Source organism: Rana temporaria, chromosome 6 (assembly GCF_905171775.1).
Source record: "Rana temporaria chromosome 6, aRanTem1.1, whole genome shotgun sequence".
Taxonomy (NCBI): domain Eukaryota; kingdom Metazoa; phylum Chordata; class Amphibia; order Anura; family Ranidae; genus Rana; species Rana temporaria.
Window position 1 is genome coordinate 26,100,183 of NC_053494.1, and position 26,271 is coordinate 26,126,453.

The following is a 26,271-nucleotide window of genomic DNA, read 5'->3' on the forward strand; positions in this document are numbered from 1 at the left end:
AAACCGCAGGAGGTGATCAAATACCACCAAAATAAAGCTCTATTTGTGGAAAAAAAAAGGACGTCAATTTTGTTTGGGAGCCACGTCGCACGACCGCGCAATTGTCCGTTAAAGCGACGCAGTGCCGAATCGCAAAAAGGGGCCTGGTCTTTTACCTGCATTTTGGTCCGGGTCTTAAGTGGTTAATATCTTAAAGCTAATATTAGATTTTAAATATTGGGTGTATATCTATTTTAATTGTTTGTTATGCCAACACTTTGAAGAAATACAGTGATTTGTCTTGGCATTAGCTAACAAAAATGAAAAATTTCTAAAATAAATATCGATCATTTCTGTGTTCCAACACTTATGTATTATTGTCTGCAATATAAATACACGGCTGAACATTATGTAAATGAGAAGATAATAAAACATAATATAAGTGGTGAATATAATTCTCCTGCGGTAATTGAAATGCATGTAGACGTTGCTCCAGCACACAGCGTTCTGACAAGCTCACGGCTATTATGTTTTTGTCTTTGTGTTTCAGAACAAAGTACTGAATGTGGATGGCGTAAAAGTCAAACTGCAGGTAAACACATTATATTTTTCAGCCAGTTATTTTCACTTTGCAGAACATTTTGGCTTGGCACAATGATACGCAGTTAACGATAATAGTACAATAAAATCATGCAGTCTATATATGTATTGTATACAGGAGAGAAAGCACGCCTGAAGATGTATCCTCTCTATAAAATGGTGATATCACATAATGAACCGATTATTTCCTTATATCCTTCCTTCCCTGGCCAAACGTCTTGTGCTATTACCGCAACCAACTGAGTAGCAAAGGTGTCACATTAAGGCCTTGTTCACATGAGCGTACTACAGCATTTTCTAATGCGAGGATCATGTTCCCTGCAGCCCTGTGTAGGCAACCCCATTCATGTCAGTTGGGACTTGGTCCCAAACGCAGACAGTGGGGCAGATTCACGTACATCGGCGCATATTTCCGCCAGGCGTAGCGTATCTAAGATACACTACGCCGCCATAACTTATGTTTTTTTTTTCGAATCCTCAAAGAATTTGCGCCGTAAGTTACGGCGGCGTAGTGTATCCTTGGTGGCGTAAGGGCGCGCAATTCGATGTGATGGGGGCGTGTTTTATATAAATACGTCGTGACCCGACGTAAACAACGTTTTTTTTTAACGGTGCATGCGCCGTCCGTGGGAGTATCGCAGTGCGCATGCTCGAAATTAAACCGGAACAAGCCAATGCTTACGACGGTGACGTCATTCTTCGCAAATCCCTATTCGCGAACGACTTACGCAAACAACGTAAAAAATTCAAAATGCGAGGCGGGAACGACGGCCATACTTAACATTGAAAGGAAATTTATAAATAGGGGGCGCTGATACTAATAAGAAATATATATATGAAGTGGCAGTAAAGTGCCTGTGCAAACTATAATACAAAAGGTCTTCTGAAAAGAACCTGTGAAAAATTATACTAATAAATCAGGGTATGAATACCTGTAATATATGTGCCAAAATACAAGTAGATAAAGTGCATGTGCAATTCATGAACCAGTGTAAATTGTGTATGAACCTTAAATATAAATCACACAAACCATTTAAACATCCGTCAACTACACGATAAATAAATATATGGTAGGTCGACATATAAATGTGCTGAGTGCCCCCAATCAGAAAGGGGGGAAGAAACCTCAGTAAAAAATGGAAATAACGATAAGCAATAAAAATAAAAATAAAGAATACTAAAAAATTAATAATAAAATTAAAAAAAAAAAAAAAAAAATGGAAATAAAATAAGATACCAAACAATATAAGTGATTGTGAAATATTACACAAAAGTGTGAACTAGTGAATAATCACAAAAAAGAGTCCAAAATCAGAAATAATAAACGTCCATAAATTTCTTATTCTGTGCTGCTTATGTGGTAAGTTGAGGAGAAGTGGGAATTACACCTTCACCAGTCCTATCACCCAAACGTGCATAAAGGATGGCCCCTTACCGCATGGAGTGGATCTTTTTAGCTAAAAAAAGATCGAGTAAGCTTTGCTGTCACCCAGGACAGATGGTGGATGGTTCTGAGATTCCTAAGGGTCAGCTTAGTGGGACATCATAAAAATAAAGCAGAGAGATACCGCCATAGTATATTACCTTTTATTAAAATAATTTAAAAACAAAGCAAGTGACGAATGGAGGCTTACTTTAAAAGTGCCCACATCCCGGCACTGAGGCTTTGGGCTTGGTCAGAAAAATAGCGATCCTGAAGACCTTTTCCGTGGAGAGGGATGTCCGCGCTGGGGAGTTCTACGGCGTGCGTTCCACCTTGCAGAAGCCGAGAACCAGCTGGACAGGAAGCTGTGCGTGGTCTGCGTGTCGCCTCGACGTACGTTTCAGTAATCCGTCATCAGGAAGCGCTTCCTGATGACGGATTACTGAAACGTACGTCGAGGCGACACGCAGACCACGCACAGCTTCCTGTCCAGCTGGTTCTCGGCTTCTGCAAGGTGGAACGCACGCCGTAGAACTCCCCAGCGCGGACATCCCTCTCCACGGAAAAGGTCTTCAGGATCGCTATTTTTCTGACCAAGCCCAAAGCCTCAGTGCCGGGATGTGGGCACTTTTAAAGTAAGCCTCCATTCGTCACTTGCTTTGTTTTTAAATTATTTTAATAAAAGGTAATATACTATGGCGGTATCTCTCTGCTTTATTTTTATGATGTCCCACTAAGCTGACCCTTAGGAATCTTAGAACCATCCACCATCTGTCCTGGGTGACAGCAAAGCTTACTCGATCTTTTTTTAGCTAAAAAGATCCACTCCATGCGGTAAGGGGCCATCCTTTATGCACGTTTGGGTGATAGGACTGGTGAAGGTGTAATTCCCACTTCTCCTCAACTTACCACATAAGCAGCACAGAATAAGAAATTTATGGACGTTTATTATTTCTGATTTTGGACTCTTTTTTGTGATTATTCACTAGTTCACACTTTTGTGTAATATTTCACAATCACTTATATTGTTTGGTATCTTATTTTATTTCCATTTTTTTTTTTTTTTTTTTTAATTTTATTATTAATTTTTTAGTATTCTTTATTTTTATTTTTATTGCTTATCGTTATTTCCATTTTTTACTGAGGTTTCTTCCCCCCTTTCTGATTGGGGGCACTCAGCACATTTATATGTCGACCTACCATATATTTATTTATCGTGTAGTTGACGGATGTTTAAATGGTTTGTGTGATTTATATTTAAGGTTCATACACAATTTACACTGGTTCATGAATTGCACATGCACTTTATCTACTTGTATTTTGGCACATATATTACAGGTATTCATACCCTGATTTATTAGTATAATTTTTCACAGGTTCTTTTCAGAAGACCTTTTGTATTATAGTTTGCACAGGCACTTTACTGCCACTTCATATATATATTTCTTATTAGTATCAGCGCCCCCTATTTATAAATTTCCTTCCATATGTCCATTCTTATTTGAATTTATTCTTATTTGAATTGTTTGGGGAGCAGCTATTTTGTTTACATATATATTTTTTAATATTTTTTGGCGCGAGATTTATTATCCCATACTTAACATTGAGTACGCCACCATATAGCAGGGGTAACTATACGCCGGAAAAAGCCGAACGCAAACGACGTAAAAAAATGCGCCGGCCAGACGTACGTTCGTGGATCGCCGTAACTAGCTAATTTGCATACTCGACGTGGAATTCGACGGAAACGCCACCTAGCGGCCGCCGAACAAATGCACCTAAGATCCGACGGCGTACTAAGACGCCTGTCGGATCGATCCCAGATGCCGTCGTATCTTGTTTTGTGGATACAAAACAAAGATACGACGCGGGAACTTTAAAATTACGCGGCGTATCAATAGATACGCCGGCGTAATTCTTTTGTGGATCTGCCCCAGTGTGCGTTCTGGGCTGTGCACCTGTGTGACTGTCAAATTGGGAGCAGCCGCTGCATCCCAGTTGACATGAATGGGATGGGGTGCATGGAACACTTATGCATCCTGTGTGGGTAAACTTTGCACAGGTGTACGTTGTAGTACATCCGTGTGAACGAGGCCTAATACGGCCAGATGTCATACCCACACATGCCATGCAAAGGCACAAACTGTGCAGGGATTGCACCACCAGGGAGGTTGTACAGACCACAACATGAGGTGTGGGTGGCCGTGTATTGCCCCTAACCAATCTGCCGCTCTAAGGCTTAGCTTACAGTTGCATGGGGATACGGTAAAAATAGGGGACTGAGCTGGCCCCCCTTAAAGCAAATCTTCACCCTCAAGTTAAAAGTCCATTCTGTCCACCCCTCCTCCTCTCCTCTTCCTGAATATCGTCTTTTTTTTATCCTTTTTTTTCTGAAAGAGGTTTGGTCTTTCCCCCAATACATGTCCTTCGCTTAGGCCTGTGGTCTCCAAAATGCGGCCCAGGGGGGGCTGGATGCAGCCCATTGCTTGCCCTTATATGGCCCTATTCCTCCCACTGATACAAGACACTATTCTGCCAACTGACATCAGCAATGGGGCACCATTTCTCCCACTGACACCAACAATAGGACACTATTCCTCCCAATGATAACAACAATGGGGCACTATTCCTCCCAATAATACCAATAATAGGACACTATTCCTCTCAATGATACCAACAATGGGGCACTATTCCTTCCCCTGATCCCAAATGTTGCGATGTTTACTCCAACTGATGTCAGGAAAATTTCCACTCCCGCTGGCCACAGTTCAGCCCTCTTAAAGTCTGAAGGACAATAAACTGGCCCTTTGTTTGGAAAGTTTGGAGACCCTAGCTTAGGCAAATGATGTGTACTGTGACCGCTGTGCTTCCTAGCATAGGTACAACACGTTTCCCAGGAGGTCTTTGTGTTTCATTCAGGAGGAGGAGGGTGGCAGGCCTAGCGATGTATCATCGTGAGGCCTACCGGCTGAACCAAGAAGAGCCAGTGGGCTTCCCAACGACATCACACACAAAACACGCCCACGAGGGACTCCAGCAGAAAAGGATCATGGCAGGACAACGCTGGACCTGCTTCAGGCCCCCTAAAGACTGAAGTACATAATAAACTGGCCATTTTTAAGAAAGTTTTGAAGACCCCTTACTTAGTAAATGATGTGTACTGTGACCGCTGTGTCTCCTAGCATAGGTACAACACGTATCCCAGGAGGTCTTTGTGTTTCATTCAGGAGGAGGAGGGTGGCAGGCCTAGCGATGTTTCATCGTGAGGCCTACCGGCTGAACCAAGAAGAGCCAGTGGGCTTCCCAAAGATGTCACACATAAAACATGTGCCTGTGTGACTTCAGCAGAAAAGGATCCCGGCAGGACAATGCTGGACCCGCTTCGGACCCCCTAAAGTCTGAAGGACAATAAACTGGCCCTTTGTTTAGAATGTTTGGAGACCCCTAGCTAAACCGAATGACGTGTACTGTGCCCACTGTGCCTCCTAGGATATGTAAATTACATATCCCAGGAGGCCTTTGTGTTTCATTCAGGAGGAGGAGGGGGGCGGCCCTAGCAACGTGTCACCGGGAGGCCTGCCAGCTGAACCCAGAAGAGCATATTCATCAAATCAGAGTCCCCCCATTAGAGAGCCCCCCAATCACACAGCTCCCCCATTGCCCCACCAGCACCATGGCAACTGATGACATTGATTCAAGAAAACTGTGTCCTGTGCTCACGGAAGCCCAGTGATACCCAAACGGCACCCCAAGTTGCTGCAGCTCCCTGGTTGAGAAAGACTGAGCTATTCCCAGTATATAGCCAAAATAGCTATTTTGTAAGGTTCACCAAAGCTCCTATCAATTTACTAGCATCCACCTACGTAGCCAACAAGTACAGTATGCAGTATAGCCTGTAGCAGAAAATCGAATTTCAGCTGTTCATATAATAATTTAAAAAAAATTATGGAAGCATCTTAATTGGTTCTGTGAGGCTGCATAGACAGTTTTTATTTCAGAAGTTTTAAAAAAAAAACTCGAATCACCAATGTTCTTCTCTTCTCCTTTTTCTCTTTAGATCTGGGACACGGCAGGACAAGAGCGATTCCGCAGTGTTACTCATGCATACTACAGAGATGCACACGGTAAGTGCCACTAACTTCTTTAGAGTAGGGCTGCTTAGTAGCTTATAGGTCAGCACCATTGCCTGGCAGTACTGAGTTCCTTGGTTTGAATCCAACATAACACTACTTTACGTAGAGTTTGCATGTTCTCCCTGGGTGCTGCAGTTTCCTTCCTCACTCCAAAGACAGGCTGGTAAGTCAGTTGGCTCCGGTCCAAATTGGTCCAAGTGCATGTGAGATGGGGATCTTAGATTGTACGCTCCTTTAGGACAGGGACTGGTATGAATGTGGAGCTATTAGCTCCTACTGCTGTCAATAAAATCCTATGCTGAGGGAGTGATGGTGATGGAGGATCAGTGCAAAGCCTCGCTGTCTGTGTCTGTGTCTATGGACGCAGGCAGCAAGCGGCTTTCTGGGGGGATTGTCGGAAGGTCAGAGAGTAGGGATGAGCCGAACACCCCCCCGTTCGGTTCGCACCAGAACCTTCGAACGGACCGACCGTTCGCGCGAACATTTAGAACCCCATTGACGTTCATGGTCGAACGTTCGAATTCAAAAGTGCTCATTTTAAAGCCTAATATGCAAGTTATTGTCGTAAAACGTCTTTGAGAACCCGGGTCTTGCCCCAGGGAACATGTATCAATGGAAAAAAAGTTTTAAAAACTGTCTTTTTTTCTGGAGCAGTGATTTTAATGATGCTTAAAGTAATAAAAAAAAACTACTGGGTGTCTATAGTCTGCCTGTGAAGTGTCACGTGTTTAGAACTGTCCCTGCACAAAATAAGATTACTATAAGAAAAAAGAAATTTAAAACTGCTTGCGGCTTTAATGTAATGTCTGGTCCCTGCAATATGGATGAAAATCATTGAGAAAAATAGCACAGACACAGGCAGTACACACACCACGTAGCTTTAGGTGCACACTGCAGAGGACACAGACAGTACACACCACGTAGCTTTAGGTGCACACTGCAGAGGACACGGGCAGTACACACCACGTAGCTTTAGGTGCACACTGCAGAGGACACAGGCAGTTCACACACCACGTAGCTTTAGGTGCACACTGCAGAGGACACGGGCAGTACACACCACGTAGCTTTATGGTGCACACTGAAGAGGACACAGGCAGTACACCACGTGAGAATACTGCAGCTAGCACAATCACCTGCCTGCCAGTAAATTAGGAAGTGCGGATCTTGCTAAACTATACAGTGTATAAATATATATACAACACCTGGGATGCATATATATCCTCTACACACTGTAACTTTAACTGACTAGCCTGCCTGCCTACCTGCTCTATCTACCTACTAAAAATGACACTCTCTCTCTCTCTCTCTCTCTCTCTCTTTCTCTGTTTTCTCTCTTTAAACCAGAGCAACACACTACACAGGGCCGACCTGCAGGCGGCCTTTTATAGTGTGGGGCGCGTACTAAACCCCCTGAGCCATAATTGGCCAAAGCCACCCTGGCTTTGTCCAATTATGGCTCTCCATTTTTTGCAAGCTGTGATTGGCCAAGCATGCGGGTCAGAGTGCATGCTTGGCCAATCATCAGCCAGCAATGCACTGCGATGCCACAGTGAATTATGGGCCGTGAAACGCCACTCGAATTTGGCGCGAACGGCCCAAAACATTCGTAATTCGACGAACGATCGAACATTCGATGTTTGAGTCGAACATGAGCTCATCCCTACCAGAGAGCCTGGAGCACAGGCAGAGGACCCAAGAAGAGGAGGATTGAGGCTGCTCTGTGCAAAACCATCACACAGAGCAGGTAAGTTACTTAAAAAATGTTTAATTAAAACCCACTGCTATGCTGCCGCACACAGTATAAGTATACAACTGGTACTAAGGTGACAGGGTCTCTTTAAGGTAGACATGTCTGCTGAAAAGAAAACTATTTTTATCTTAGTAAATGGGGGAGGTTCAGACAGCGAAATAAATTAGATTAGTAGATCAGACCCAACACTTGCATGAAATTGAATCTCCTTGTTTTTGTCTCTCCAGCTCTGCTGCTACTGTATGATGTTACCAACAAGTCCTCCTTTGACAACATCAAGGTGAGACAGTTCATCTGTACAGACACAGCAACACAGAAAAACATATCAAATACCTTTTATGTATATAAGCATTTACCTGCGTGGGAATATGGCTGGCTTAACCCCAACACAGTGGCTCACATATGTGTCGCTGGGAGGTCAATGTTTATGTGCTGAAGAACGCACTCCCTACGTGCTCCCAGCAGAAAGACTGTGGCCCAGTTTCTCAAAGGGCTTACGACGGCGCAACGCAATGTACGCCGTCCTAAGTCCTAATCTGGGCCGTCGTATCTATGCGACTGATTCTTAGAATCAGTTACGGATAGATATCCATTAGATCCGACAGGCGTAAGGCTCTTACGCTGTCAGATCTTAAATGCAATTTTTTTTTTTTTGCCGCTAGGTGTCGCCTCCGTCGTTTTCCCCGTCGAGTATGCAAATTAGCAAAATACGCGAATTCCCGAACGTACGTGCGGTCAACGCAGTGAAGTTACGACGTTTACGTTAGATTTGCGCCGCGTAAAGTTGCCCCTGCTATATGAGGGGCAACCAATGTTAAGTATGACCGTCGTTCCCGCGTTGAAATTTAAAAATTTACGTTGTTTGCGTAAGTCGTCGGTAATGGGGCTGGACGCCATTTACGTTCACGTCGAAACCAATGACGTCCTTGCAACGTCATTTGGAGCAATGCACCCTGGCATATTTTCCGGACGGCGCATGCGCAGTACGTTCGGCGCGGGAACGCGCCTAATTTAAATGCTCCACGCCCCCTACCCGGCTCATTTGAATTAGGCGGGCTTGCGCCGGGTGATATACGCTACGCCGCCGCAACTTTACAGGCAAGTTCTTTGTGAATAAAGCACTTGCCTGTAAAACTTGCGGCGGCGTAACGTAAACCAGATACATTACGCCCGCAGAGTTTTACGCCCAGATACGAGAATCTGGACCTGAGTTTCCAAAGACAGCTCTCATGTGACCATTGTGCCATTCCTCTCCCCTTGCCGGCCATTCAGTCCTATTTAAAGGGATGTGGGAAGGGGTTATTATTTTTTAAAGCAGTATTCAACTCGCCTTGCAATCTTATGCCATAATGTGCTAGTCAAAGGAAGTCATCCAGCGCGGCACGGTCACTGGTCCCAGGTGCCATCTCTGCCCAGTCTTCCATCCAGGTTGTTCCAGTTATACTGCTTGACTTGCATGCACACGGGAGTCACATAACCACGGCACAAAGCAGGTTTCATAGGTGTTCGCTGAGCTGTGTATGCGCAGCTCAGTGTTCATGGCAGCGGACAGGCAAGGGGAAGCATTTATGACAAAAAAGACTTAGGCCTCGTACACACGACCAAACATGTCCGCTGAAACTGGTCCGGCAGTCCGCTGAAACTGTTTGGTCGTGTGTACGGCCGACCAGACAATTTTCCGGCGGATCGGACAGGTTTCCAGCGGACAAATGTTTCTTGGCATGCTAAGAAACATGTCCGCTGGAAGCCTGTCTGTCGGACATGTTCGGTCGTCTGTACGACTCACCGGACATGTCCGCTCGGCCGAAAGCCCTAGCATGCGTCAAAGTGATTCGACGCATGCGTGGAAGCATTGACCTTCCAGGGTCGCAAACGTCGCCGCATCATCGTCGCGGCCACGGCGCGGCCACGTCACTGCGTATCCTGTCCGAGGGAAATTTGGTCTGATGGTGTGTACAGCCATCAGACCAAATGATCCCAGCGGACATGTCCGATGAAAACGGTCCGCGGACCGTTTTCATCGGACAGATCCGGTCGTGTGTACTAGGCCTTACTGTATAGGGACCGATAGGGTCTCTTCTGTTATAAAAACCCTGCCTGTAAAAAGTGAGTTCAATACCACTTTAAGCTAAAACAGGTGTGGCAGGTGTGTCAAATCACAAGACTGGCTGAACAGAATTATTTGTCTTTTAACCACTTTAGCCCTGGAGGATTTGACTGCCAGATGACCGGGCCACTTTTTGCGATTCGGCACTGCTTTAACTGACAATTGCGCGGTCGTGCGACGTGGCTCCCAAACAAAATTTGGATACACACTACAGTTGTACAGATCTGCAAGAGAAGCCCAGGCATCCATCCAGCGGCGCAGGCTGCTGACGTCGGTTCTGATATCGGCGCCATTTGCGTTCCACGCTGGTTACGTGTGAAACAGAAGAATCGCGGGTCATCCCGCGGGGAGATCATGGGCGAGATCGCGATTCTCTCTGCGATTAATCGTGCAGCTCTAGCGTGCGGCAGTCGGGAAGCGGTTAATATAACTATACTCCTCAGATAAGATGCTTGTAAGTTGCTCAGCTGACCTTTTTGCATCGTGACGGTAAGTGCCACCAAAAAAAAGCATGAAAATCAGCATCGGTACAGCAGCCAATCACGTTGCTATACAGTTTGTAAACAATATTTTGAAAATGACAGACTGGGACCAGTAGCTGAGGACTGGGGCATCATGTTCTGTACAGTGACCTTTATAAACAAGGTTTTCTCCTTTTCTTCTGGCTCTGGGCAGAGAGCTGTGCCGCCTGAGATGTGTATGAGAAATAGTCGAAATAATAGTCTTTATTTAAAGATTTTAATTACTCGGATGTGCAGCTGACAGCAGCCTGCTCTGCCTTAGGGTATTTCAGGAGAAGCACAAATGTTTCCCACCAAAAAATATAATGACAAGATAAAAATAAGTGGCTTATAAAGGCATTTTTTTTTTTGGAGCTTGTTGCTGCAGATACGATATCATAAATCCCGGATACTTATCTTGCTGGTAATTGGGGACTTTCTATTTTAGAGTCCCTCAATATCCCTCCATATGAGTTAGGTTTTATATCTTTGTATTGTCTGCAAAGGTTCTTTATGGCCTCTTATGGAGCGGAGGAAAAGCCGTCCTTGAGCAGCAGATTGGCAGGGAATTAAATTGGGCTAGGTGAAGTACGCGGCTTAAGCCTGAACTTTTCAGCTGATGGTCTTCAGGTGACGTCTGTCATCCCGCCGCTTCCCGTGTTATTCTCAAGATTGACGTCTTCGATGAATTAGCCTTGTATTTTCTTCACTTCAGGATTAGAGAGCCTCACTGGGAATACTCACTCTTGTAGATGGCCGGACCATTGTGAAGTGGAAGCGAAATACCATTATGGGAGAAATTTATGGGCTGAAGGCAAGACGATATCTATGCGGATAGCTGGCCTTAAAGTCGATCTAAACCCAGTCACTAAAATCTCATATAAGCTGTAACATTCAATCAATTACAAAAATTGCGTGTACAAAAATGTACACACGACCGAGTTTCTCTGCAAAAACCAGCAAGAAACTTGCTGGGATTTTTTTTTTGCAGAGGAAACCGGTCGTGTGTACATTTTTCGACGAGGAAACTGTCGAGCATCCCGTCGAGCCAAAAAGAGAGCATGTCTTCTTTTTCCTCGACGGGAATGGAGGAACTCGACGAGGAGGCAGATCCACAAAAGAATTACGCCGGTGTATCTATTTATACGCCGCGTAATTTAAAATTTCCTGCGTCGTATCTTTGTTTTGTATCCACAAAACAAGATACAACGGCATCTGGGATCGATCCGACAGGCGTACGTCTTAGTACGCCGTCGGATCTAAGGTGCATTTTTTCGGCAGCCGTTAGGTATGCGTTGAGTATGCAAATTAGCTAGTTACGGCGATCCACGAACGTACGTCCGGCTGGCGCATTTTTTTACGTCGTTTGCGTTTGGCTTTTTCCGGCGTATAGTTACCCCTGCTATATGGTGGCGTACTCAATGTTAAGTATGGCCGTCGTTCCCGCCTCGCATTTTGAATTTTTTACGTTGTTTGCGTAAGTCGTTCGCGAATAGGGATTTGCGTAGAATGACGTCACCGCCGTAAGCATTGGCTTGTTCCGGTTTAATTTCGAGCATGCGCACTGGGATACTCCCACGGACGACGCATGCGCCGTTCAAAAAAAACATTGTTTACGTCGGGTCACGACGTATTTACATAAAACACGCCCCCATCACATCCATTTCAATTCCGCGCCCTTACGCCGCCAAAGATACACTACGCCGCCGTAACTTACATTGCAAATTCTTTGAGGATTCCAAAAAAAAAAAGTAAGTTACGGCGGCGTAGTGTATCTTAGCTACGCTACGCCCGACGCAAATAATGCGCCAATGTACGTAGATCTGCCCCACAAAGTATAATTAAATTGGCCATTAATTCCAAATCAACATGAAACTTGAATTTTTCAGCCTGTAAGCATAATTATCTTTTTATAATGTAGTATTTTACAAAATGTTTCTTATACAGCCATAGAATCTAAAGATGACGGTAAGAAACGCTTTATATTTAGTGATTAGAGTAGCGTTACGGTTGCCAGAAAATAAATGTAATGTGAAGTTAATGGCAGGGCATAAATTGAAGTGTAATTACTCTATACAAGGATTGATTGTATTTATTTACGTGCACCTTTTCAACCTGCTTAGCATGTCTTGAATGAATTTTAATCTATAAAGAAAGGTTATATTGTTTTCTTCTTAAAGGATCAGAAACCGAAAATGGAATTTGCCTTTTTGTAAATGAGCTAGTAATACCATGTACGCATTTGTAGGCAGCATTTACTATACCTTGGCCAGCATTAAGTACCGGATTTTTTGCTCCATAAGATGCACCTGACCATAAGACGCAGCTATGTTTTAGAGGTGGAAAACATGAAAAAAAATGTTCTGAACCAAATGGCGTACTAAAATATTTAATAATATATAATACTACTATAGGTGGGTAGTGGACACACAGCAATACCCCCCCCCATCAAATCAGCTCAGCTACACTATACCTGGGTGGTGGTGGTGTGGTGGACACAGCAACCTCCCCCCTTCCCAGATCAGCTTAGGGCGGCAGGGCAGACACAAATACCCCTTCAGCCTCTTCTCTAACCAGCTCAGGTGACTGGGCGGTGGATACCATGCCTCCTGCCCCCTGGGTCGGACTGGCCTACTCTCTTATCACCAGCTCACCCCCATAGCGATGCCACTGACACTCCCCCCATGTTTGGCACCCAGGGCGGAACGCCCGCCCCCCCTCCCGGTACGCCCCTGCCAGGATGTGCCTCACATCCTGTCCTCCTCTCTCCTGCAACAGAGAAGTCGAGTGGGGCGAAAAATATGGTATCTGACATTGCTAATGGTGGCCAAGATGGACAAAAAGTCATCTTAATCACTTCAATACCGGGCACTTTCACCCCTACCTGCCCTGGCCAATTATCAGCTTTCAGCGCTGTTGCATTTTAAATGACAATTACGCGGTCATGCAACACTGTACCCATATGAAATTGTTATAATTTTTTGGAGCGAGATAGAGCTTTCTTTTAATGGTATTTAATCACCACTGGTATTTTTATTTTTTGCTAAACAAAAAAACAGAACGGAAAATTTTGAAAACAAAAAGTTTTTCTAAGTTTCTGTTATAAAATTTTGCAAATAAGTAATTGTTCCCCTTCTCTGATAGGCTGCAATGATAGGCTGCACTGACATCTGATTATCTGTGTTAGGCCCCGTACACACGACCGGTTTTCATGGCAGAATTCAGCAAGAAACTCGATGGGAGACGTATTCTGCCGAGAAAACCGGTCGGGTCTACACTTTTCGCCGAGAAACCCGTCGGGAAACTCGTCGAGCCAAAAAGAGAGCATGTTCTCTATTTCCTTGTTGGGCAATGGGAACATTTGGCTCGACGAGTTTTATGACAGCCGAACAAGGAACTCGACGAGCAAAACGATGTGTTTTGCCCGTCGAGTTTCTCAGACGTGTGTACGGGGCCTAAATGTTACCTGTAATACTTGCTTGTTACCGGCACTCCTCACCACATGCTGTGACAGCACGTGAGGACAGGAATGCCAATAACCAGCAAGTTTGTTTACATGTAATCAATTGTGATTGGACACAGCTGATCACATTGTAAAGGGTCACTGTGACTGGCTCTTTACCACAATCTGTGATCAGCTGTGTCCAAATGACACAGTGATTCACAGAGCATGCTGAATGCACTCCCCAGGGGGCATGCAAGGGAAAGTGGTTCAAGATAACGTCAATGGATGCCCTCCCAAAATGAGAGAGTCATGCGGCAGCCATCTTTTGGCGATAGCGTGGGTCTGAAGTGGTTAACAAACATGTTGCCCCAACATTTCATATTCCTGACATGTGCCCGTTGTTCCATGTACTTGTGTTAAAACATATCCTGTTCTTATTGTATTGCTTCGTTTGTGTGAAATACCGGGTGTTCCTGTCCGTTACCCTGCTTTCCTATTGCAAAATGACCACGCTAGGCATGAGAGCAAATCCATTTGGTGTGACCTCTTTGCCTTCAAAACAGCATCAACTTTTCAATTTTTACAGTACACTTGCACACATTTTTGAAGGAACTCAGCAGGTAGGTTGTTCCAAACATCTTGGAGAACTAACCACAGATCTTCTTAGAAATTTGGATTGCCTCAAATCCAGCAGCGGCCCATCCATTAGGGGCGCACAAGCACCACCCCCCTATCCATGCGTCAACCTACAGGGTTCCGGACCATGGATTGCAATGGGGGGGAGTTTAAGCACATGATTAGAGCCAGAGTCTCTAGTAGGTTTAAAAAAATAATAGGCTCGGGGAGCAGAGCCCCGAGCCCACTCAGTTGTGTGACAATAGCGAATGAGTATTCACTATTGCCACACTGATATCCCCCCAGCCAATCAGGAAGCGGGTCTTGAGACCCATCACCCAATTGGCTGAAAGGACAGGCGATCCTATTGCACACCTAGGAGGAGAGAGGAGACACACGGTGGCAGCCACTGTGATGCAGAAGAGGAGAAGAGGACACAGGAGCCGCTGCCCGCCACCTGCTGGAGCCAGAGCACTGCCTGTCCGCAACCTATGGGGTACTTGATGACCGGCCTAGAGCAGGCGGGGGGGGGTTATGTTTGATGCCCCCCCTTGAAAAAAAAAAGCACTGGCCGCCTGCTATTATCCTTCTGTCTCGCCATGTAATCCCAGACAGACTCCATGATGTTGAGATCAGCAGGGCTTTGTGGAGACCAAACCATCACTTCCAAGACTCAATGGGCTAGATTCAGCAAGAATTTATGTTGGCGTATCTATAGAGGGGCGAGGAAGGGGTTAATTATGATCCCTGTGTGTGTTCTAACTGAAGGGGGGGTGGGACTGACTAGGAGAAATGACAGATCGCTGTAAATACATTGTATGAACAGACGATCAGGCATTTCTACCCCTGACAGGACCAGGAGCGATCGCGATGATCAAGCGCCCCTATTGGCTGATTCGCAAAATGACGTATAGCTACGTGATCTTGCGCAGCCGGCGGCTGGTCGGCAACCAGTTTTAGGGAATAAGTATGGTGAAAATGTGCATGTATTGCAGTGATCTACTGCATGTCATACACTTTTATCCACCACGGATCCTTTTTCAGAGGGTCCACAAGGGCTGCCGCAAGTATTCACAAGCTCTACATGTGTTACTGTCACGGGACTTTGGGAGGAGCAGCTGTAGAATGTTAGCTCCGGAGCTCAGCTCAGCTCTGTTCCAGCAACTCAGTTCCAGTTCCGGAGCTTACATAAAAATTGATGAGCTATGCTCCAAAACTAAAGCCTTGCCAACCCTTTTCTGCAAGGCACAGTATTTACAGTTCCTTTTTAAAAAAAAATGTATTTAGCTATGGTTGATTACCATAGACAAGGTATATAGCAGCAGTCTACATTTCCCATCTGAGCATAAAGTCTTTCATAATACATCATTTTACATCTGGGACACATTCAAATATTAATACACTAATTCCTTCCAATTTACCCGAGCGGTCTGCTTTGTAACAGACTGTGTGCATCATGCATCTGTTGAAGGCATCACAGCACCTTTTAGTGCTTACCAGGAACTGGGACATCTGCCACGTACACAAATTAAGTGTGCAACATGCCTTCTACGGCGGCCGGATATTAAACAATATTTTAAAGTTAATCGCTTGTCGCTTGCTGGCATTTCGCTGGCATTTCTATTTGGGTCAAGAAAACATTGTTTTTGCAATATTCATGGGAAGTACGCATTGTTGTGCTCTTTCTATTACCAGTGGGAAAAATTAAACTGTTTATCCCTCATAATTGGATAGTGGGTGTAGACATGTAGATTATTCCTTATGCTCCCGTGACCAATAATTGCATCCGGAAATGATGATTTATAGATGCAGCCAAAGACATAGAGCCATGTATCTAATTTGCATGTAACTGTTTCCAGATTGCTACATCGGTTCAGTAGATTTTAAGGTAGAGTGGGCATTTAGTTGATGGTGAGGTGGATTCATTGAAAATATAATTAAAGTATACCTAAAATCAGACGAAAATAAAACTATTAATAGTGTGTTAAAAAATTAAAGCGGAGGTTCACCCAAATAACATCTATATCAGACCAACTTAATACTTCTAACATGTACAGTCCGCATTTTCTTTTTTTTTTACGCTGTACATACCGTATAATCTATATTTGCAATCTGGCTTCCGGGTACTTCTCCCCACGGGAGTAGGCGTTTTTATGCTGAGGAGGAATGTCCTCTGGGAGGTCACCCAGATGATTGACGTCCTTTCAGAAAAAGTTCCCCCCGGGGGATAAGGCTCCACCCCCTGTATTGCGTAGGTGCGTCACGAGTCACGGCGTTTCCGAAAGAAGCTGAACATGCAGAGCTACGAGTTGGCTCTATGCGGCGCCTGCACACCGACTAGGAGCCGTGTAGAGCTGACTGTGCAGGCGCCGTATAGAGCTTCTTCATGTTCGGCTTATTTCGGAAACGCCGTGACTCGTGACGCGCCTACGCAATACGGAGGGCGGGGCCTTATGCTTTTTCTGAAAGGACGTCAATCATCTGGGCGACCTCCCAGAGATTCCTAGTCTCTTATACCATCTTGAGCCCAGCCGATGAGACCATGTCTAGAGGATGTTCTTTTTTCATATACTCTGTATAATTCTATATAGCAGGGATATGCAATTAGCGGACCTCCAGCTGTTGCAGAACTACAAGTCCCATGAGGCATAGCAAGACTCTGACAGCCACAAGCATGACACCCAAAGGCAGAGGCATGATGGGAATTGTAGTTTTGCAACATCTGGAGGTCCGCTAATTGCATATCCCTGCTATATAGTATTTCCATGTTAGCATATTCCTATTTTCTTGTGAAATAAATGAAAGATATTATTTTACTAAGCAGTGTGTTTATTTTCACAGTTAACCTTATATCATTGTGCTTATCAGAGTCTTAATAGACTAGCTAATTATAGGTATAGACAAATTAATACATATATGCAATAAATAGAACAAATCCTTAACTACTTCCAGAATATTTTTTTATTGTAGCAATTACTTTAATATGTATATGTTTTTAACTGTGCATCTAGCTGATTGGCTGGAGTTCTGCTTTGATAAGCTAAATAATAATATAAAAAGGGGGTAACCCATATCATCCAATAACTGGTTGCTTTTAGGTAGATCCCTTTGCACCATGTTTTTTTTGTTGTTGTTTGTATTGAATAAAACAGCCCCAATCCAAGGCCTGGTCCACAGCTTGAACTGAACTTCCAAATTCATGTGATTAATGTAAGCCCACCTTAAAGCGGAGGTTCACCATAAAAACATGTATATACCATTCCATCCAGCATACTGCCGACATGTCCAGTATGCTGTTTTTTTTTTTTTTTCTTCGCTGTACATACCGCCGTATAGCTATTTTCCCCCCCAGCTTCCGGGTAGTGGCTCCTGCGGGACTGGGCGTTCCTATTCAGAGACTAAGTGATTGACATGATGATAAAAGCTTCCCCCCGGCGCATAAGGCGCGTCACCAGTTTCCGAAAGAAGCCGAACTGCGAGTCGGCTCTATACGGCGCCTGCGCACCGACGTTCGGCTTCTTTCGGAAACTGGTGACGCGCATTATGCGCCGGGGGGAAGCTTTTGTCATCACGTCAATCACTTAGTTTCTGAATAGGAACGCCCACTCCCGCTGGAGCCACTACCCGGAAGCCGGGGGGGGATAGCTATACGGCGGTTTGTACAGCGAAAAAAAAAAAAAAAAACAGCATACTGTACATGTCGGCAGTATGCGGAATGGAATGGTATATACATGTTTTTAGGGTGAACCTCCGCTTTAATTAAAGGTTCTTCGGTTCTCAGGAATGTGTAAAAATAATCTAAGAAATGCTTTTCTTAAATAAATGCTGTGCACATGAAATAACGCAATAAACAGCCAATACAAAAATATACTGAATATTATCGTTATACCTATGGGAACAGATTATATGAGCTGTGATCTCTTCTTCTAGAGGCCATAGGAAGCTCTGCGAGGAAGTCCATTTGTAATGTGTAATCACACGTAAGATGGCCTTGGACAATGCAAAGAAGGAACAGGGATTTGGGTTCCCAGGGGGATCAATACTGATCTATAAGCAATCTAGGAGACAGCCTATTATGGTGAATGATAATGTGCTAATCTAACCGTGTTCAATAGAGGAGGGGGGGAGGGGGGGCTTAATCCCTCTGTTATTGTCATTGCATTCTGTACTATATATATAAGGGACCAATATGGTACATTTCTATACAACATGACCCTGAAATTGGTTTTGTATGGTACAAATTATACTGCTTTTCGAGTGTCAGTTCTAGGGAGCGCAGACACAGCTCAACTGGTGAAGATCTCTTGGTTTCAGGAAATAAAACTGTTAGGTTACACTTGGCTTAAAATTTATCTAAACCTAAGAAAAAACATTTAATATATTGCATTATACTAGTCTTTATATGTGGTGCCTGCATATTTATTTATTTTTTCTGAATTTTTTTTTCACCCGGTGATCCTGCAGATAACATGATTTCTGTCCTTGGGTGACAAAGCTTGCCCACTGTCGTAGAGGATTAGCGTTGTTGGCCCAGGACAAGACGCGTCTTAGGACTGCAAAACACCCCCTTCTCCTCATCACCATAACATATTGGATGTTGTATGAGAAGACCTGTCTCCCTATCTGTGTGCTAATGCTTCCCAAAGTTGTTTAGTAGGGTTGACGTTGGGGCTTTGTGCAGGTCTTCATGGAGCTGGCTTTGTACGCAGGGGCGCAGTCATTCTGGAGCAGAAAACAGTATCCCCCCACACTACACAGAACATGGAAATGCGATATCTTTTCTAATCGGCAGTTAGAGCAGTCTTGTGATTTTTATCAGTGTCCAGCAGAGCACTGGTTAAAGCTTGTAGGAGGAGTTTTCATTCTCCCCTGATTGTCCTATGAGGTTGCAGGACCCCTGACTCTCTGTCTGGACAGTGCCGATTGGCCCTGTGCTGACCACATGCACTCTCCCAAGAAAAAAAGAATACAAATTTCTATCAATACACACCAAATTGAGCATGTGCAGCGTGAACTCAAGGCTCCGTTCTATCAGGAGATGGTTTGGTGACTGTGGAAAAATGGGAGGATCAGAGAAGACAGGATCAAACAGCCTTTTTACACAGTGCAGAGGATTAACCTCTTAAGCTGCGTACACACGATCGGTTCGTCTGATGAAAACGGTCTGATGGACCGTTTTCTTTAGACGAAACGATCGTGTGTGGGACCCATCGGTTTGTTATCCATCGGTGAAAAAACTAGGAACTTGTTTTAAAATTATCTGATGGTTAAAAAACCGATAGAAAAAAAACGATTGTCTGTGGGCACGTCCATCGGTTAAAAATCCACGCATGCTCAGAATCAAGTCGACGCATGCTTGGAAGCATTGAACTTAATTTTTCTCAGCACGTCGTCGTGTTTTACGTCACCGCGTTCTGACACGATCGGTTTTTTAACTGATGGTGTGTAGGCACGACTGATGAAAGTCAGCTTCATCGGATATCTGATGAAAAAATCCATCGGTCCATTTTCATCGGATGAACCGATCGTGTGTACAGGGCATTAGGTTTCACAGTGAGTATAACAAGTATGCTTTACTGCATATACAGACCGATTTTACTGTTGTGAGTTTAGTAACACTTTAATGCTTGACATAATGTGCTTTAATGCAACGCACCAGAGCAGACAGTTATGAAGGACCCCCCAGGATTTTCAGTATGCTTATTTTTTAGTCACCAGCATGTAAAATAATGTATTGCTTTTACAATAATCTTCCCCCCAAGAGCAAGCAATATTATACTTTAAAACCTACCCTGTTTCCCCAAAAATAAGACCTACCCTGAAAATAAGACATGGCGTTATTTTCCAGGAGGGCTGCAATATAAGACCTACCCCAAAAATAAGCCCTAGTTAAAAATGCTTGTAAAATCCTATAATCCACTCTATTACAGTAGTAAAAATGTACAATGTGTGTGTTTCTGTAATATAATTATGGGGAAGAGAGGTCCGGCGGGTCACAGAAGCACAGAATGGCGCTATAGCAAAGGTATTTGGCACAATTATATTACAGGAACACGCACATTCTACATTATATACTACTGTAATAGAGTGGATTGTAGGATTTTACAAGCATTTTAACTCAGTTCTCACTGGGGATTCCTGACAGGCAGGGAGGGAGAGGGGGAGAGAAGACAGCACATTACATGGTAATGGTAATGGTAAGACCTACCCCGAAAATGGGGATTCTCTATACAGAAATAAAAAATGGCATTTAGTACCAGCATTAGGATAGGTTGATGGACTTTGGACCTTTCTTCATCCAACGTCCTGCTTTGTTTCCCTGAAGTTATTTTCAGGAAAGCTTTCTTGAAGTGTTGACATTCCCTTTTAGAGTTGCCATTGTCCCTTTTTGGCAGTGCTGTATATTACAGTAAATAAGGTCATGTTGTCCTGTTCCTCTGTTATCAACTTCAGTCATCTAGAACAGTGGTTCTCAACATTTTTCCATTCATGGCACCCTTTAAAAATGATGGAGAATCTCGAGGCGCCCTTTAAAAATTACTGTATGGGCAGTCTTGAGGCACCCCATTCTAAATGTAAAAACGGCAACATCTACACAAAGTAGGACACTCAACGTTCGACGTGATTTATCCCTCCAAAGCAAATACACTTTTTCAAACTGGTACTGACTAGTATTCCAATGTTTCTCTTCTCCCTCAGCTTTTCTCCATCACTCAGCCAATGTGACCCCAATGCTGATGGAGAGGGGCAAGAAAAGGGGGGTACAAGGATGCTGTGCAGGTGACTGACATCCTCCATATCAACTGATGAAGCAATTGGTCATTAGGACGCCGACAGCTAGAAGATTGTAATGGTGCACAATGAAAACCTGTGGCTTTGTGTAACTAAGGCCCCGTACACACGTCCGAGAAACTCGACGGGCAAAACACATCGTTTTGCTCGTCGAGTTCCTTGTGAAGCCGCCGAGGATCTCCGCGAGCCAAGTTTCCCCATTGACTAACAAGGAAATAGAGAACATGTTCTCTATTTGGCTCGACGAGTTCCTCGTCGGTTTCCTCGGCCGAAAGTGTACACACGACCGGGTTTCTCGGCAGAATACGGCTCAGATCGAGTTTCTGGCTGAATTCTGCCGAGAAACTCGGTCGTGTGTATGGGGCTTATAAGTCAGCCTTCAGCCACCCGCTGGCTTTTTTTTTGAGCAATTTTTAGGCATTTTGCCAAGGCGCTCCTGAAGAGACCTCAAGGCAACCCACGCTGACAGGGTGACTGGGTACTCTGGTTGAAAAAGTGTGATCTCCTTTTTATACCTGCCAAGAGAGCCATTGCCCAGGCCTAGAAGACTCCGTCTTGTTGCTTTCCAGGGGGCGAGAACCAGAATGACAGCTCTGATGATTGATGAGCAGAAGTCCAGTATACTGAAGGATTTGCATGCAAAATTTTTGAAAATCTGGGAAGTGTGGATAAGTTACTCCTTTCCATCCCTGCCCCCCGACTAGTTATGGTCGGCTTTTGTTTCTGCAGGTCCCACATCCTTGGTACTCGCCATGTCTTGGGGCCCCTCTTTTCCTCTGTTTTCTTTCTCTTTTTTTTTTCTTTGTTTCTTTCTTCTCCTCTTTATTTCTGATATGAAGGCTAGCAATGTAGACTGCTGTACTCCAGGGTACAGAGTAATATAGTCTATGACATATGCCTAATTTCCAACCTGGTCCTCTATGGCCGCGGTAATGGTTTATTGTTATATTACTCATTGAGCGTTCACACGCTACGTCTTTACATATTTGCTCGATGTTGCCCCCACGTAGGCAATCCAAGGCTTGTTATGACTTTTGAAACTCCAATAAAAATATTGAAACAGAACAAGGCTGATCTAGACAAACTTCTACAGTTGAGCCTATGCATCAACCCTATACAGGTCTGCTGATAATACATGTATTGTTAAAGCCGGGGCTCACCCTCAAAATTAACTTTTTCGCTAACCTATCTGTAGCCTTAATAAAGGCTTGTAGCGTTGTCATTTTTTTTTTTAATGTGTACACTTACCTGTCTTCAGCCGCACTTCCGGGTCTTCTTCCTTGCGGGGAGTGGGCGTGTCGCTCCTTTTTCCCCGACGGGGAGCTCTGCGCAATGTCTCCTGGGAGTGAGTGTTGATCCTCCCAGGAGACGATTGACGTGCGGGTCAAGCGCGTCATCGCCTTCCGAAAATATTCGACGGGGACTCGGCTCTTTACGGCGCTATACGGAGCCTGCGCCTGCCGTGGAGAGCTGACTGCGCAGGCGCCGTAAAGTGCCGAGTCCCCCTCGGATATTTTCAGAAGGCGATGACACGCTTTACCCGCACGTCAATAGTCTTCTCGTCGTCTTAGGAACGCTTACTCCCCGGGAGAGCGAGAACCCGGAAGCCGGGTGAAAACGACTAAAAAACGTAAGTACAGCCTGAAAAAAAAAAAATCCAGCATACTGTTGATGTCAGCAGTATGCTGGATATAACAGTCTATAGATATTTTAGGGTGAACCCCCGCTTTAATATTTCCAGATGTGAGATAATAACAACTTCCCAATACTAATCCTTAGGCCCCTTTCACACTGGGCAGGGGAGGTGCAGTGGCGGTATAGCGGCATGATTATTAGCGCTGCTATACCGTCGTATTTACCGCAATATTCGGCCCCTAGCAATTTTAACCCCCGCTAGCGGCCAGAAAAGGGTTAATACGGCCCGCAATGCGCCTCTGCAGATTTCAATGGGAAGGAAAGGTAAACACCCCGCTCCTATACCGCTCCAAAGATGCTGCTTGCAGGAGATTTATTTTCCTCCTGCCAGCGCATCGCCTCAGTGTGAAAGCCATTGAGAATGCTGGGGCAAGATTATTTCAGGCGTTATTTATGCGCTATTTTTAGCATTAAAATGCCTGAACTACGCCTCAGTGTGAAAGGGGCCTTACTTTCAATTGGAATCTTGACAACTCAGGCTCCCAGGTGTGACAGTAATTCTTGGCGCCCAACCAGGTAGACATGGAAAGACTGCATGTGCTTGGGTTAGATATGGAGCAGATATGGGTTGATTTCATTTTGGGTGTCCATATCGTTCTTCTATAAACAACGGGCGGTGGGCAGCAGAGCCAGCAATGGTTATATACCATTGTGTGCAGAAACAATAGGCCAACGTGAAAAGAAAATGGCTGATGAGGAAGTGGTATCCAAATGTTTCAATCTCCAATCTGGCGGCTCTTGTTTCACTGACGTGTCATGATTGTATTATCAGAATATAAACATTCTTGATTACAGGCACAAATTGCAGTCACTGCAGCTTTCCTCTGATAAGCTGTGTGACATTTTCAGCTTGGCGGCATTGTGCGTCCCCCATCTACTGTGGTCTGGATATCAGCCTCCAAGGGGCAGAGGGGGTGGAGGAGAATAATACTCTTTTGTTTTGTTTATTGTGTTTCTTTCCAGTTCTCTCTTTTTTTTGTACTGTGTGTACTTAGTGCTTGGGAAAAAAAAAACTGTCAGACAAAGAGAAAAGCATTGATCTGAGAGAAAGAATCATGTTAATTACTGCGGTGTGTTATAGGCCAGCCATTTCCCGATCCGGATCATCACATCTGTTGGCCTGCTGATTTCAGGGGAAGAACTAATCACCTTAAAATGGATCTTCTCAGACATCCATTATCCTTCAGCCGAGATAAGAATGTTGCAAGGGATTTCTGTGCAGTGTCTAAAAATGCTTCTGACTGCCAACTCATGTCAATGGGCATCCAACAGTTGGCCATGCACTTCCAGATAAATGCAAGCTATACAACTCTTTTGAGCATTGTGACCAAAATCTCCTATAAGCTTTAAAAAGTTAAAGGGATTGTAAAGGTAGAGAAAAAAAAATAACAAACATGTCTATACTTAGGGTTGTGAAAGACTGAGAGGGATTATAACGGTGCCATTTAAACAAGTCATAAAAAATGATCAAATCAGGAATAGAAATATAAACATTTTATTGATAGTACAAAAATAGTATAAAAACATTTAAGGTCAACTAGAATTGATATTGGTTGTTACAGAGTCCCGACATGTTTCGGCAAATCGTTGCCTTCCTCAGGGGTATGAGTCAATCAATATATATTGTACAATCTAATAAGAGATACATACACATAATTAGTTCAAAGAATACAAACAAATGAATGTCTCAAAACAAGGTTAAACTCTCAAAGGATAAATGAACAAACAAGGATCCAGTGTGTGGGAAACAACCATTGTGAGAAAACTGAGATAGGAGCCAACCTACCCTGTGTCCATACAAGAGACAGAGCCAATTGCAGCGAATCGCAGCGCTAACCGACAACACCAGTCAAACCAGGGTGTGGTTGCAGGGGGCTTTAGCACCTTGGTGCTATTCGGTGCAATTGGCTCTGTCTCTTGTATGAACACAGGGTAGGTTGGCTCCTATCTCAGTTTTCTCACAATGGTTGTTTCCCACACACTGGATCCTTGTTTGTTCATTTATCCTTTGAGAGTTTAACCTTGTTTTGAGACATTCATTTGTTTGTATTCTTTGAACTAATTATGTGTATGTATCTCTTATTAGATTGTACAAAATATATTGATTGACTCATACCCCTGAGGAAGGCAACGATTTGTCGAAACATGTCGGGACTCTGTAACAACCAATATCAATTATAGTTGACCTTAAATGTTTTTGTACTATCAATAAAATGTTTATATTTCTGATTTGATAATATTTTATGACTTGTTTAAATGGCACCGTTAAAATCCCTCTCAGTCTTTCACAACCCTATATTACAATTTATAGGGATGAAGTGCCGGATCCAAAAGAGGACACACCAATCACTCTCACTTACTCTATATGTCTATACTTACCTGCTCTGTGCTATGGGAACCTCCTCTTTTTGGCCCCTCCACTCTGTCCAGTGCCCCCATAGGAAGCGGCTTCCCATGGGGGCACTCATGTGTGCTTGCACCTGAGCCCCACTGCTGCTTCCATTGACAAAGACAACGGGACTCGGCCCCACCTCCCGCTCCCTCATTATTGGCTTTGATTGACAGCACTGGGAGCCAATGGCTCCCAGCAAAGCCAGCAAGACTGGAAAGTGAGGGGAGAGAAGAGCTGCAGACATGCACGGTGCTGATTAGAATAAGGGCTCAGGTCAGAATAAAGGGGGTGAGGGGGGATGCTGATACCTAAACATTTTTTACTTTAAAGCGGTGTTCTGCAATGTCGGCACTCTAGCTGATTTTTGAGTTTGCTGTCGGGTGCTGCCGCCGCCATTCATCATAGGGAAACAGGCAGTGAAGCCTTTCGTCTTCGCAGCTGGTTCCCTACTGCACACGCACAAAGTGGGGAGGACGGAGAAGTGGGGGCCAAAACTTCCATGTGACGGCGCTGTCTCCCGGAAGTGGTCAAAAACAGGTACCCGTCCCCCCCCCCCTGAAAGGTGCAAAATGTGGCACCGGAGGGGGGAGAAAGCAGATAAGTAGAGGTTCCACTTTTGGGTGGAACTCCACTTTAATGCAAGGAATGCATTAGGGTTAAAAAAAATGTAGGCTTTGCAACAACTTTAAAGCTGAACCTTGGGTAAGAACACTATTGGAGCATTAGGTACCAATAACATACATCTACGGAAGGCCACAGGTTGCAGAAAATAAATCTGAATGATTCACCCTTCAACACAGACAGCATTGATGGGGCAATTCCCCCTGCCAAGCAATTTAC

General features: G+C 44.4%; 1 protein-coding gene across 1 annotated transcript in view; it reads left to right on the forward strand.

Moving 5' to 3' along the window:
* RAB26 (RAB26, member RAS oncogene family) overlaps window positions 1-26,271 on the forward strand; it is a 273,302-nt gene that overhangs the window by 204,726 nt on the left and 42,305 nt on the right. The window contains exons 3-5 of the mRNA XM_040356489.1: window positions 530-571; window positions 6,060-6,126; window positions 8,113-8,165. Of these exons, the coding sequence (XP_040212423.1) occupies window positions 530-571; window positions 6,060-6,126; window positions 8,113-8,165 (162 nt within the window). The remainder of the gene's footprint in view (window positions 1-529; window positions 572-6,059; window positions 6,127-8,112; window positions 8,166-26,271) is intronic.